Source organism: Cibotium barometz, chromosome 64 (genome assembly GCF_041138505.1).
Source record: "Cibotium barometz isolate CiBa-2024 chromosome 64, ASM4113850v1, whole genome shotgun sequence".
In the NCBI taxonomy this organism is placed as follows: domain Eukaryota; kingdom Viridiplantae; phylum Streptophyta; class Polypodiopsida; order Cyatheales; family Cibotiaceae; genus Cibotium; species Cibotium barometz.
The window spans coordinates 2,889,348-2,901,952 of NC_141109.1; the positions used below are offsets into that span (position 1 = coordinate 2,889,348).

The window sequence follows — 12,605 nt, forward strand, 5'->3', positions numbered from 1 at the left end:
CTCCATTAGGATCTCAATGGAAGGCTTCTTGGGCCCTTTTATTTGGCAGTTTAAGGAAGTCAAACCTTTTCTCTTAAGAAGAAACATTTTCTAATTAGAAGCTTCAAAAACGGCTACTTTATTTGAATTTGAATTTTGGAAAAAAAATGGAATTTAAAATCTAGCGAATAAAACCATATCATGTAACGTATCTATGGAAAGCTCTTGATGCGTAGATCACGAATCTGTAATCTCCGCTCAAATTGGAGCTTGTATGTAGAAGTTATGGAGGTCCGAAAATTGTAAAATTGCCCCCCTCCCCTTTTTGGGAAAAAAAGTGAACCCTTTGACCACTCTTACACCTCTCTTAAAAACCCAACATTTTAGTCCACATGGCAACCCCCCATTTGGCTATTCCTTAATCACCTTGGTTAGGCTTGGGCAAATTAAAGGGCCCAAGAAGACCCCATTCACTTCCTAATGTCCTCTCGACACTTCGACTTAAAAGCAGTGTTGATGTGGACAATGCATGACTTTCCAGGATACAGCAATTGTTCTGGTAAGAATTCTAATTACCTCCCTACTCTAATACTATTGGCTATATTAATTATAAATATTGACTTTATTATTCTAACTTTTATTTATATTTTAACAGGTTTGAAAATATCGGGTAAATATGCATGTCCTATTTGTGGCCCTTCGTTAGTACATGAGTATGCTGACAGTTTGTGTAAGATCATATTCGATAATCATCATCGATTTCTCCCCTCAGATCATCCTAAATATGTTGCTAGTAAGAGTAACATTCCTCCACAAACACTTCGTGCAAAAGATTAGAAGCGTATTTGGGAGTCTATAAATATTCTTCCTCCAGATGGCATGAACAGGTATAGTAATGTTTTTCAATCTTGTTTTGTGTAGTCTCTAATTGGATTAAAGGTCACATAGAGCAATCCCTTGTGTAGGTACTCCATTTTTTTTCGGCTACCATATTGGACCCATCTTAAGATCAACCATCTTCTTGATCCCATGCACATCTTCAAGAATGTGGGATCTAGTATTTGGGAACATGTTATTGGTAAACGAGACAATGTTAGCGTACGGAAGGACTTGCAGGTCGCAGGACGTATGCATCAAGCTTGGCCACGAGAGGAGGATGGGCACGTTCGTCTTCCGCCTGCACCATGGATTATATCAAAGAAAGAGGAGAAGCAGGTAAAGTAGGCCATCACCCCTTTGCGTACTCCCACTGGATGCATGAGATCATTGAAGGGAGCCTTTACAACCACTAAGAAAAGAGGCGTTGAGCAACTATATGGGTTGAAGTCCCACGATTGGCACAAGATGCTCCAAGTAGGTGTTTTCCAAGTCTTGTACGTTGAAATTAAATTTTGTAATGCCATAAACCATACATACATGTGCTCTTATGTGCGCAATTCATACTACTTACTAGCGTCGACCATTGTGCAAATAAGAGTTTGAAAAAATGTATTTATAAGATGGGCGAGCTTGTGAGGTATGTAAAACCCATGTCAGATCACCCTTCATTATACCTTGCAAAATGAACGTGCATGAGGTATAACGTACTATTTATTTATTTTTCAGATATGTTAGTTCCAAAGCAATTGATCCAGCCACGTTGGATGATGCGCGTGTTATGGCAGTGGAGGTGGTTTGTTTGGAGGAGACTTTTCTGTGAACCATTCTCACAAGTCAACTACTTCTCATTGTGCATTTAGTGGACGAAATCGCTTTATGTGGCACTGTGCATGCATGTTGGATGTTCTTCCTAGAGCGCTTCATGAAGACCTTAAAAGACTTTGTGAGGCAAAGTGCAAGGCCTGAAGGAAGCATGGCCGAGGGTTGGTTGATACAAAAGTCTCTTGTATATATTTCAGAATTTCTTGGTCAGGTGGATAGCTCTTTGCCACGACTATGGAGCAATGAAGAGGACTTGAGGATGACCTCTACTGTGCCTCAAGGAAAAGGACAGAGTAAAGTAATTGACAGAACATTGATTGATGATCTCAATTTCACTTGCATCCTTAATAGTGATGTGATGAGCAGATGGGTTAAAAGATATGAGGATGCAAAGACAAAAAGGCAAGCAGAAAGAGCTCTCTTTCGGAGGCAACATGGCTCTCGTAAGGCGTATCCTAAGCATCTAGCAACACTTCCGAATGATATCCATGTTGTTTGGTTGCATGAGGAAATGGAGAGAGTAGAGAGCGACGAGGGGCTGCATATCACGGTGGAAGAATGGGAGTATGCACGAGGATGCATGTTAAAGGTACATAGAACTAATGTTTTGTATTAGTTGTAAGTGATTTGCTTTTAATATTTATTCACATTGCTTACACAAATATTGCTTCTATTTTGGTCCAGTGCACTATGTTCAATGCTATATGATGTGAAGGCAAGTATTTTCAAACACAAAGAATTGATGAAAAGAGGAATACACAAGATTGCGGTGTCATTAGTAGCTTTGAGGGAGCTAATGGAAAAATGGATGATTATTGTGGCACAATCCAAGACATATTTAGGCTTGACTTTCGTCGCTTCTTTGTGTATGTTTTGGATGTCAAATGGCAAATGAACGTGGTGGAAAAAGGGCCTAATACAATGATAAAACGACGTGCAAGTGGCTATGTAACTATTGACTCTACAAAGTTTTGGCAAACAAAGAAAGATAGGCTCGTATTGCCACAACAATGTGAGCAGGTATGCATTTTTTTACTAATGTGTTTCATATACATATATATCTAAGCTTGCGTACCCCTTGACTTTTGATATGCTAATTAATTATTGCAGTATGTGTATTTGAGTAGGTTATCTATCTACCAATGGTGCATGACATTAAATGGTGGTACGTCATCCCTATTTCACCACGTTCCAAAGTGATGTATAATACATTCACTGATATGGAGCATATGGAGGATGTAACAAGCCACAATGAAGATGATGTCGAACATGCCAATGAAGATGTTGTGATCGATGATCAAGAAATAAGAGATGATCATGATAATGAGGATGAGTGTGCCATTTCTCATGATCATGAGAATGACTCTACCATTGAGGATGATGGTGATGTTGATGAGGATGATTAGGACATCGATACCATTGAGGATGATCAGGACATCGATACCATTATCAATGGACAGAATATCGATAGTGGAATAAATTTAATCATAGCCTTACAAATTGATCAAATGGATATTGATGTTGATAGTTTGGCAAGGATGGATCTTATTGAAGATGAGATCGAACCCTAACCAATCCATCACTGTATCGTTCTAAATTGATGACATTTCTATTGTATGTGTTGTCTTTTAATTATCATCTCATGATTTATTTTTGAATATATTTCATTGTTGTAAATGCATGTAGTGGGATTGTGTAATGATATATACTGTAATGTACTATGAGATGGTTTAAAGAAAATAGTTTTTAATTTTGTAAAGGAATTTAGTTTTTCTTAATAAAGCGTGTATTGGTGCGTGTATTGATGCGTGTATTAATACGTGTATAATTGCATGTATATACACGCGCTAGTAGATGCCAATATACACGCGAATTTAAATGCCAAAATACACGCGTCCGATACTATTCAAATACATGCGCGACCATACATGCGCCCGTAATTTATCGTGTGTATGAAACGCGTGTATGGCAGCATTGTCTTGTAGTGATCATAACGTACATGCATTGTCTATTTTTTGAGATAGGCCATACTCCCTATCAAAATACCACACTAATTCTGGTGACGCAAAATATCGGCTTGTTTTCTAGAGGTAGATATTATGAGTGGCTAACAACAACACTTTTGATATTTCACTAGAAAAGGGCTTTGTACATAGTCCAATCCTTTATAATTGATATCACCATCGTCCAGAGGACAAAGATGGTCGCCCTACTAAGGTAGGGTACTGATATAGCAAATCACAAGGCCTTTTTTTAATAAAATGTATTAGGTACTGATCGTCCAGAGGACAAAGATGGTCGCCCTACTAAGGTAGGGTACTGATATAACAAATCACAAGGCCTTTTTTTTAATAAAATGTATTAGGTACTGATACATAACAAATCACACGGGTATATATTAGAACCCTATACCTCCACGTAGGGTAGGGCTAGAAGGGTATTATATGTGCATTGTGGAGACACATCACTCGAGGTCAATGGTGATGCTCTCGATGGTGAGAGGTGCGTTTTTGAAGCGGCCGGTGGGAACAAAGGTGACCAAGAGATGGCGTTGGAGGGAGAGCCCCAAGTCCCTGACGATGTCCCCAATTCCGACGGAGAAGAGGGTCTCGTGGTCTAATTGGTCGCGGGAGGGGGCGAGGGGGATGTGGGTGAAGGCGCTTGCAAACTGGGGGCAGGAGGCGATGGGGGTGGTCTCGGAGGCCGTGGGGAGGTTGATGAAAAGGTTGAAGTGGTAGAACTGGTGGCGTAGCAGCTTCAGCTTCACCTTCAACACCTCCTCCAGCCCCCCCACATCATGAATATCGTGTTGCCTCTTCACCCTGGCAGTGAAAGGGGACCCTTCCAACACCACAGGCTCAGGCTCAGGCTCGGCATCGACCTTGCCGGATGATGATCCATACTCCTCGTAGCTCTGCATGCTATCCATCCTGCAAAACACACGATCGATTTGATCAACTCCAATTGTGCGCTTGAATTGATGCAGTACCACTTTTTTCCTTTATATCTATATATAACATGCAGAATATACACCTAGTGCTGGCAGGGCTTGGAAATGTGGAAATATGCGATTGAGATGCCGGGCCTTGGCTGCTTTTATTATATGGTAGCTGTGCCTTGCCTGCTTTGCCAAGCTTGCAGTGTAATGTCAACAAAAGTTGGCTGGTCAGCCCGTTGCTTTAAGCTGGCGTTTGCGAACGAAAGGAAGCTTAGCTTAGCTTAGCGACATAAACCCCCCTTGAAGCTAGAGTGTTTTTGAAACGGACACTGGTATTGGACGCGTGCCTGCGGGCGACCAAGGTTCCAGAAAAGAACCAGTTCTCTCTTTATAGCCATCTCTTTCTCTCTCTCTCTTCCCCCTCTAGGCATGTCCCCATCTCCTCTCTCTCTCTCTCTCTCTCTCTCTCTCTCTCTCTCACACACACACACACACGTACTCACACACATACTCTTTCTCTCTCTCTCTCTCTCACACACACACACACGTACTCACACACATAATCTCTCTCTCTCTCACTCACACACACACACAAATGTAAATATTAGTATATACAATATTATGTTTTAGATACATATACCTATACATAGACACATATACTTATACATACATATATACGTGAATTTAAAAATATAAATACACGTACATAATTTTAATTAATTTTGATTAATTTTTAATGTATGGAGATGGGTGGTAAGTTGTGCTCACTTTTTAATATATAGATAGATATATTATACACAAACATACACACACACACACACATATATATATCTATATATATGTGTGTGTGTATACATATACATATATATTTATACATATACACACACACACACACTCACATATATATGTATATACACACATATATATATACATATATGTGTACACACACATATATATATGTATACACACATATATATATACATATATATATACATATATATACACACACACACACACATATATATATTTTATTAAAAGCTACTTTTTATTCTCTATCTCTCGCTCTCTTTCTCTCTCTTTTCACCCTCTCCCTCTTTACACCTCTCTCTCTCTCTCTCTTCTCTCTCTCTCTCTCTCTCTCTCTCTCCAGGCCTACCCCATCTCACTCTCTCTCAGGCACACACACATAGATGCAGATGTACGCACAAGCATGCACTCTCTCTCTCACTTACATACACACATGTACACACTCGTACATGCACTAATGCAAACACACACTCTCTCCTCCCTCACAAACTATATCACACATCGAAACTATCTCTCTCTCTCTCTCTCTCTCCTTCTCTCTCTCACGCACAAACACACTCCCTCTCTCTTCACACACACGCTCTCTCTCACACGTAGAAACTCTCTCTCTCTCTCTTACACAAATGTATACACACACATTCTCTCCCTCTCTCTCCTCTCTCTCTCTCTCACACACACACAGACACATAAGTTTAATTAATTAAATTTTAATGCTGGGGATGCGTGGTGAGGTTTGTGCACACACACATGCACATGCACACCCTCTCTCTCTCACATATACTGGGGATGTGTGGTGAGGTTTATGCACACACACATGCACATGCACACCCTCTCTCACATATATATGCACACACTCTCAAATGTTGAAACTCTCTCTCTCTCTCTCTCTCTCTCTCTCACACACACACACACACACACATACACACACACACACACACATATGTACACACGTGCACATGCACTAATGGCAAACACACTCTTTCCCCCCTACACATACTCTCACCCTCTCTCTCTCTCTCTCTCTCTCTCTCTCTCTCCCTCTCGTCTGGTGCAAAGAACTAGCTATGGCCACTCAAAGCATGGAGTGGAGACATGGGTGTAGGAGCACCATCCATGAGTAAGGAGAAGGGGAAGATTGCCATGAAAGCTAATTAGCAAATTTGATTAGTATGAGTTAATTGTGATTAGCTATTCACATTGGCCTATATACCATGGACCCCTTTTCACACACTTATTAGTGTCTAACCCCACTTGGCATTTGGCCCATAAGCCTATGTCCCTCAATTATAATTGGCCCTTTGGCCCAATACACTTATGCTTGGCCCTTGGCCTTATATGTACAAGTCGTGTCTACAATTATGTGTCCACCGCTTCATTACAAAAATACTTTATGTAAGTATTTTTGAAAATCTGTTTTGAAAAATTACATTTAAAAAATCTTTTTAGTCAACTCACGTGATACATTTACATGTTTTTAAGTGAAATGCTTTGAGGCCTAATTCATGCCATGATTCATGTGTTTTGGGCCATGTTCCATACTTCTAAGTCATGTGTCCATAACATTTGTTTATATTAGTAAATTAAAAGAAAAGATAAGTAAACTTGAGTGTAGGTGAGAATTGAGGCCTTAGACTTTGACTTTTTCCATGTTATCTTGATCGAGAGAGAGAGAGAGAGAGAGAGAGAGAGAGAGAGAGAGAGAGAGAGAGAGAGAGAGAGAGAGAGATTTATAAGGTATTCAAAGCTTCGTGTTTGTGAACCAATCCTTGTATATGTTTATGTGTCTATGTGTGTGTGAATCCACTCTTATCAGAGTGGATAAGATAAGTGTGCGAAAAGACCTAAAAAGGCATTATATGTGGTCAGTAACTTCAATTCCAAAGAGAGCTAAAAGGCAGTCTCAAAGAGCTCAAGAAATTGGAGGATGCGGTACTAAGTTGTCAAAAACAAACTTGAAGCAGAGGAAAATTCAAAAGGGCTTGAGGCCATGCCTTAAATGCAACGAAATCTAGTCGAGACTATGCCTTAAATGCAATTGGAGCTAGATGAGACAAGTTCATCCCCTCAAACGCTAACAAGGACATTTTTTGACAGACTTTCTACACATGCTTCACATTTAACCACCTTAGCTATCTCACTAATATCCGAGAGAAAACACGAGTTTTTTTTCCTCGACCTTGTTGCTCTCTAGGAAATAGGGTTTGAATCACCCATAAGCCATAGAGATGTAGAGTGGATGATTAGGAAGTTATCTAGGCACATTGCCCAAACCATGTTAATGGTAATCTTCCATGGGAATGTAGTATTCGAACAACCAGATGATAACTTTGAATTCCTCGTTCATCCCATAGTTGTTATTAATTTTAGAGTTTGAGTGAGAATCCTCATACAATCCTCAAGACTTTCCTGGAGATGATGAAGCCTTCTTGCTAAGTCTCACAGAGAACCTATCTTTTCATGGCCAATGCCTTGTAGTCCTACTGCTTCAAAGAATGCAGTCCAGAATTTTGATGTGAATTTGGGATCTCGGTCGCTTACTATCCTCCTGGGGTGAAAGAGAGTGAAGCCTTCAGTCCATGGGGAATCTAAACTTGTACTTGTCCTTTTTATCTCAGCTTGAAACTTTGGAGAAGTTAAGCTCTAGAGGATTCGACACTCAACACATTAATTACCCCGATGTGAATGCTGAAGAGTTCAAGCTAAAGTGCTATAGAAATGGTTCCATGGTAGTTCCAAGGATCTAAACGTGGACAAGGAAAAGAACATGAAGTTAAAAAAGCTTACTTTTCCATACAAGTAGGATACCTCCTACCCCATGCTTTCATTTTACCAAAAATCCCTTCACCTCGGATCCGACCCAAGAAGAGATAAAAGAACCAGAGGATTCACATCATCATGAGGATCACATGCAAAAATGAAAAACGATTACCTAACCAAATAAAAGGTGGGTTAGGTTAGAGAAGCTCAATGGGAAGTCATAGATTTAGAGTAACTAATCTAGAGGCTGAGAGAGACTATCAAGGGATGCTATAGACCCTCTTGATGAGACCATACCTAATAAAGGGAAATTACTCTGACTTAGGAAAGACAACATCTTGTTGCCCAAAAGATAGAAACAACCACTAAATTTGAGCAATAGTTGTTGAATCGTGGATAGAATAAATATGGACAAGTACTATTGGGGGAAAGGAGAAAAGGGGTAGTAACACATGAAATCTTGAACCTTAAATACTCCTTGAAGAGCATAAGGAGAAATGTCATGCCTCGCAATTTATCCAAAATTGGAATGACATATAGTTTCTTCCTATATGAAGAAGCATTAGTGATCCCATGAATGTGACAACCATAATCAAAATCTCCTCCTTGTCACTATCTCCATGATTATAATGCAAATAGACCTCAATAACATAATCAGGTAGAATCTACCTCAATATGCTATTCCCAATTTAATAATGACTACCTTGATCAAAGAGAGTAAACAAAATCCAAGACCTCTAGGGTTTACCTTATGTTTTCAATGTATGTGCTAGTACTCTATCTCAGAGCATGGGCTTGAGTGATTTTGTTGAGTGATTGTAATGTCCCATAACATCCAAGACCTAAAGGATTACTATATGTTTCCATTGTACACAACACTCCAAGAGATCTACCCATTACCGATATTTGTTACCAACATTTTAAAGAGAGTTTTTTTGTAGGTAGGGGATCTTACAAGCCTCCATATATACATCATTGCTATATGCAGTGATACCTGTTTTAGTATTATGTTAGTATTTCTGTTGGTAAAAATATCAATATAACCAAAAATGTTGGTAGCAACATCACTAAAACATCCATATAACCAGAAATGTCGTTATACATGTCGATATTGACATTTTTTTATGCTTTGCTGACATATTTTTTATGCTTTACTGACATATTTTTGATGCTTTATTGACGGGTTTATTGACGATGACCATACACATGGAAGAAGAAAAATTGCACTAACTAGTCATAAAAGTCATCTCGTTGATAAAAACATCATTATACTAAAAAATATTAGTACTAAATATTGATGCTTATATTAGATTTTGACAGTTTTATCGATGCATATATCAACGAATATACCAACTTTGGAATAAATTCAATACTGACGCTTATACCAATGGTGCATTATGAAATACCCACATTGTCCTATTTTTACTATTGTGAGTTTTCAAAAGTATGTCTCTCTTCCCCACATGCCCCCCTCACCCGACCCACATCCTTGCATCGCTCTCCACATCCTTCTTGTCTCTATGATTTTTTAGTTATATGTATAATGTTTTTAGAATATACTACACTATACACTAAAAGAGACCTACCCATTATCGATGTTTGTTATCGACATTTCAAAGAGAGTTTTTTATAGGCAGGGGATCTTACGGGCCTCTTTATATATGTCGGTACAATAGTTGCTATATGCATCAGTACCTACTTTAGTATTATGTTAGTATTTATCAGTATACCTACTTTAGTATTATGTTAGTATTTATGTCCATTAAAAAATTAGCATAACCAAAAATATTGGTAACAACATCGATATGACCAAAAATGTCAGTATATATGTCGATATATAGTATACGACATTGATATCGAAATTTTTTTATACTTTACTGGCATATTTTCAATGCTTTATTAACGAGTTTATTGACGATAACCAAACACACAAAAGAAAGAAAATTGTAATGGCTGGTAGTCATAAAAGTAATCTTGTCAATAAAAACATCATTAAACTAAAAAAGGTTGATACTAAATATTGATGCTTATACTGACAGATTTTGATAATTTTATCGATGCTTATACCAACGAATATGCCACCTCTGGAATAAATTGAATACCGACGCTTATACCAGTGGTGAATTATGAAATAACCACATCTTGTTGGAAAATCTGGTGCCATTGAGAATGTTGAGATGTCGAGCTCATCTAGTGAGGCGGTGGACACTAATGACCCACCTAGGGGATAGGCCCCACACTTACACCACTAGCATGGTTGGTGAGATCATGGGTGATATGCGGCCAGTAGGATGACAGGCTGTGTGACAACCATTCTAGAGACTGGCATAGTTACAGCGCCAGCTCATTTAGTTGGGTTCACACTATAGAGAACCCTATTATGTATTTGGTTGAGTACCTTTTCATTGTGTGTTCTCTATTATGTATTTGGTTGAGTACCTTTTCATTGGTTGAGTACCTTTTCATTGTGTGTTCTCTATTAGGGTTTTGTGAGTGTGTGTGTGCTTGCAAGAGCACAAGCTCTCTTCTCCCCTGCATCTTTTCATGGTATCAGAGCCTGGTTCATGCTAAGGGCTGAGCTGCAAGCAAGAGAAGCACAGGAAGCGGTACAAGGGTAAGAGCTTCAACCACTCTTCCCTATTTGTGTTGGCGACTACACCCTGTCGGGAGCTCTACAGGAGGCACCGGCAAACGATCTCTGATTAAGGAGCTTTCTTCACGGGAGTAAAGCTATAGGGCAACTATCGAACATTATTTTTTGGGCCAAAACAGCGTTTCAGGAGCGTCTCGACCTCCATTTTTCAGAAAGCAGGCGATTTCGAGCACTACATGTAAGTCATCGATTCTCTGCAGAACTCTGTTTTAAGAACTACAGGAAGACAGATTGGCTGTGCAGACACTGTGTGTGCTACAAGGAGGTCAACAGTTGCCATTGGGTGTATGTATGCACATTGAGGTCACTGGGGTTGTAACATTTGAGTAAACTACTACAGAAAAGGCACATACAGGATGCCAAGTCCCCCAAGGAGGCATGGGACACCTTAGTAAAACTCTATGAAACAAATACCAAGGCACGAAAGATACAGTTGAAGAATGAACTTCATACTATGGAGAAAAAGAGTATGTCTGTGAATGACTATGCATTGAAGATAAAGGGTATTGTGGAATCCCTTGCATCTATTGGTGTTTCAGTAGATGATAATGATAAGGTGGAAATCTGTCACTTTTTATATGGTAAGCCTGGACATGTGCTGGCAAATTGTTATAAGAAGCAAGCTGACATGCAAAATGGAAAATTGTAGCAAAACAACTATGCATCCTCGAGTAGAAACAATGAGGATAATGAAAGGTTATTTGTTATGCAGCATGTCGTTAATGCCATGTCTAAAAATGTTGAAGCAGCACATAAAGATGATGTATGGTACGTTGATTCAGGTGCTTCGAACCACATGACAAGTCATGGGGAGTGGTTCAAGGAGATTAAAAACCTTGAAAGACCAGGTTTTGTGGGAAAAAACAGGGGATGACACTGCTCATCCAATTGCCCATGTTGGAGATGTGCCATTGTCTCTGCAGGATGGCAAAGTGAAGTACTTTGCAGATGTACTTCATGTTCCGAACATAACAAAGAATCTGGTTTCAGTTGGCCAAATGATTGAGTAGGGTTTTAAGGTTCGATTTAACCCTGATGGTTGTTATGTTGAAGACTTTAAAGACAAGTGCAGGTTGCAAAAGGCAACAGAGTTTGGGCAGAATGTTTATATTGAATGTTTACGTTGAATGTAAACATGCCTGAAGTGAGTGCTACGATGTTTGCAAATGGTTCAGGAATTATTGTAGACACAAACATTTGGCATAAAAGAATTGGACATGTGAATGTGCAGAGAATGAAGTCTATGCAGACTTCAGGAATTATTGTAGACACAAACATTTGGCATAAAAGAATTGGACATGTGAATGTGCAGAGAATGAAGTCTATGCAGACTAAAGGAATTATGACAGGACTGCCAAAGTTTAAAGTTGAAGGTATGTAGAAAATATGTGAAGCATGCCAATTTGGAAAGCAAACAAATCATGTATTTCCACGTATCAGATATGTGAGCAGAAATGCACTAGATGTTGTGCATTCAGATGTATGGGGTCCTACAAAGACCATGTCTATGGGAGGCTGCAGATATTATATGTGACATTTATTGATGACCACAAAAGGAAAGTGTGGGTATACTTCATGAAGGAGAAGAGAGGTGTTCACTCACTTTCAGAATTTCACTCTAGTTATGGTTGAAAAGCAAACAGAGAAATATGTAAAGTGCTTGAGGTCAAATTAGCACTGATTAATCACTAATTAGCAAATTAATCCACTATTTTGTGTACAAAAAACAGAGTATGCGGGGAGGCCAGATTTGGTGCCTTAGACTTCAAA

At 39.1% G+C, this 12,605-nt stretch overlaps 1 protein-coding gene across 1 annotated transcript; it reads right to left on the reverse strand.

Moving 5' to 3' along the window:
* Window positions 1-3,694: 3,694 nt before the first annotated feature.
* LOC147603210 (uncharacterized) lies at window positions 3,695-4,732 on the reverse strand. The gene is made up of 2 exons (XM_086796676.1): window positions 4,714-4,732; window positions 3,695-4,610 (listed from the first exon to the last, which is right to left on the reverse strand). Exon 2 carries the CDS (start codon window positions 4,607-4,609, stop codon window positions 4,145-4,147), a length of 465 nt encoding a protein of 154 aa, XP_086652802.1. The 5' UTR covers window position 4,610; window positions 4,714-4,732; the 3' UTR covers window positions 3,695-4,144.
* Between the last annotated feature and the right edge of the window lie 7,873 nt (window positions 4,733-12,605).

What these genes read in the sequence shown, in the direction of transcription:
- LOC147603210 (XM_086796676.1), bottom strand. Translation starts at nt 4,609, where the DNA reads ATGGATAGCATGCAGAGCTACGAGGAGTATGGATCATCATCCGGCAAG.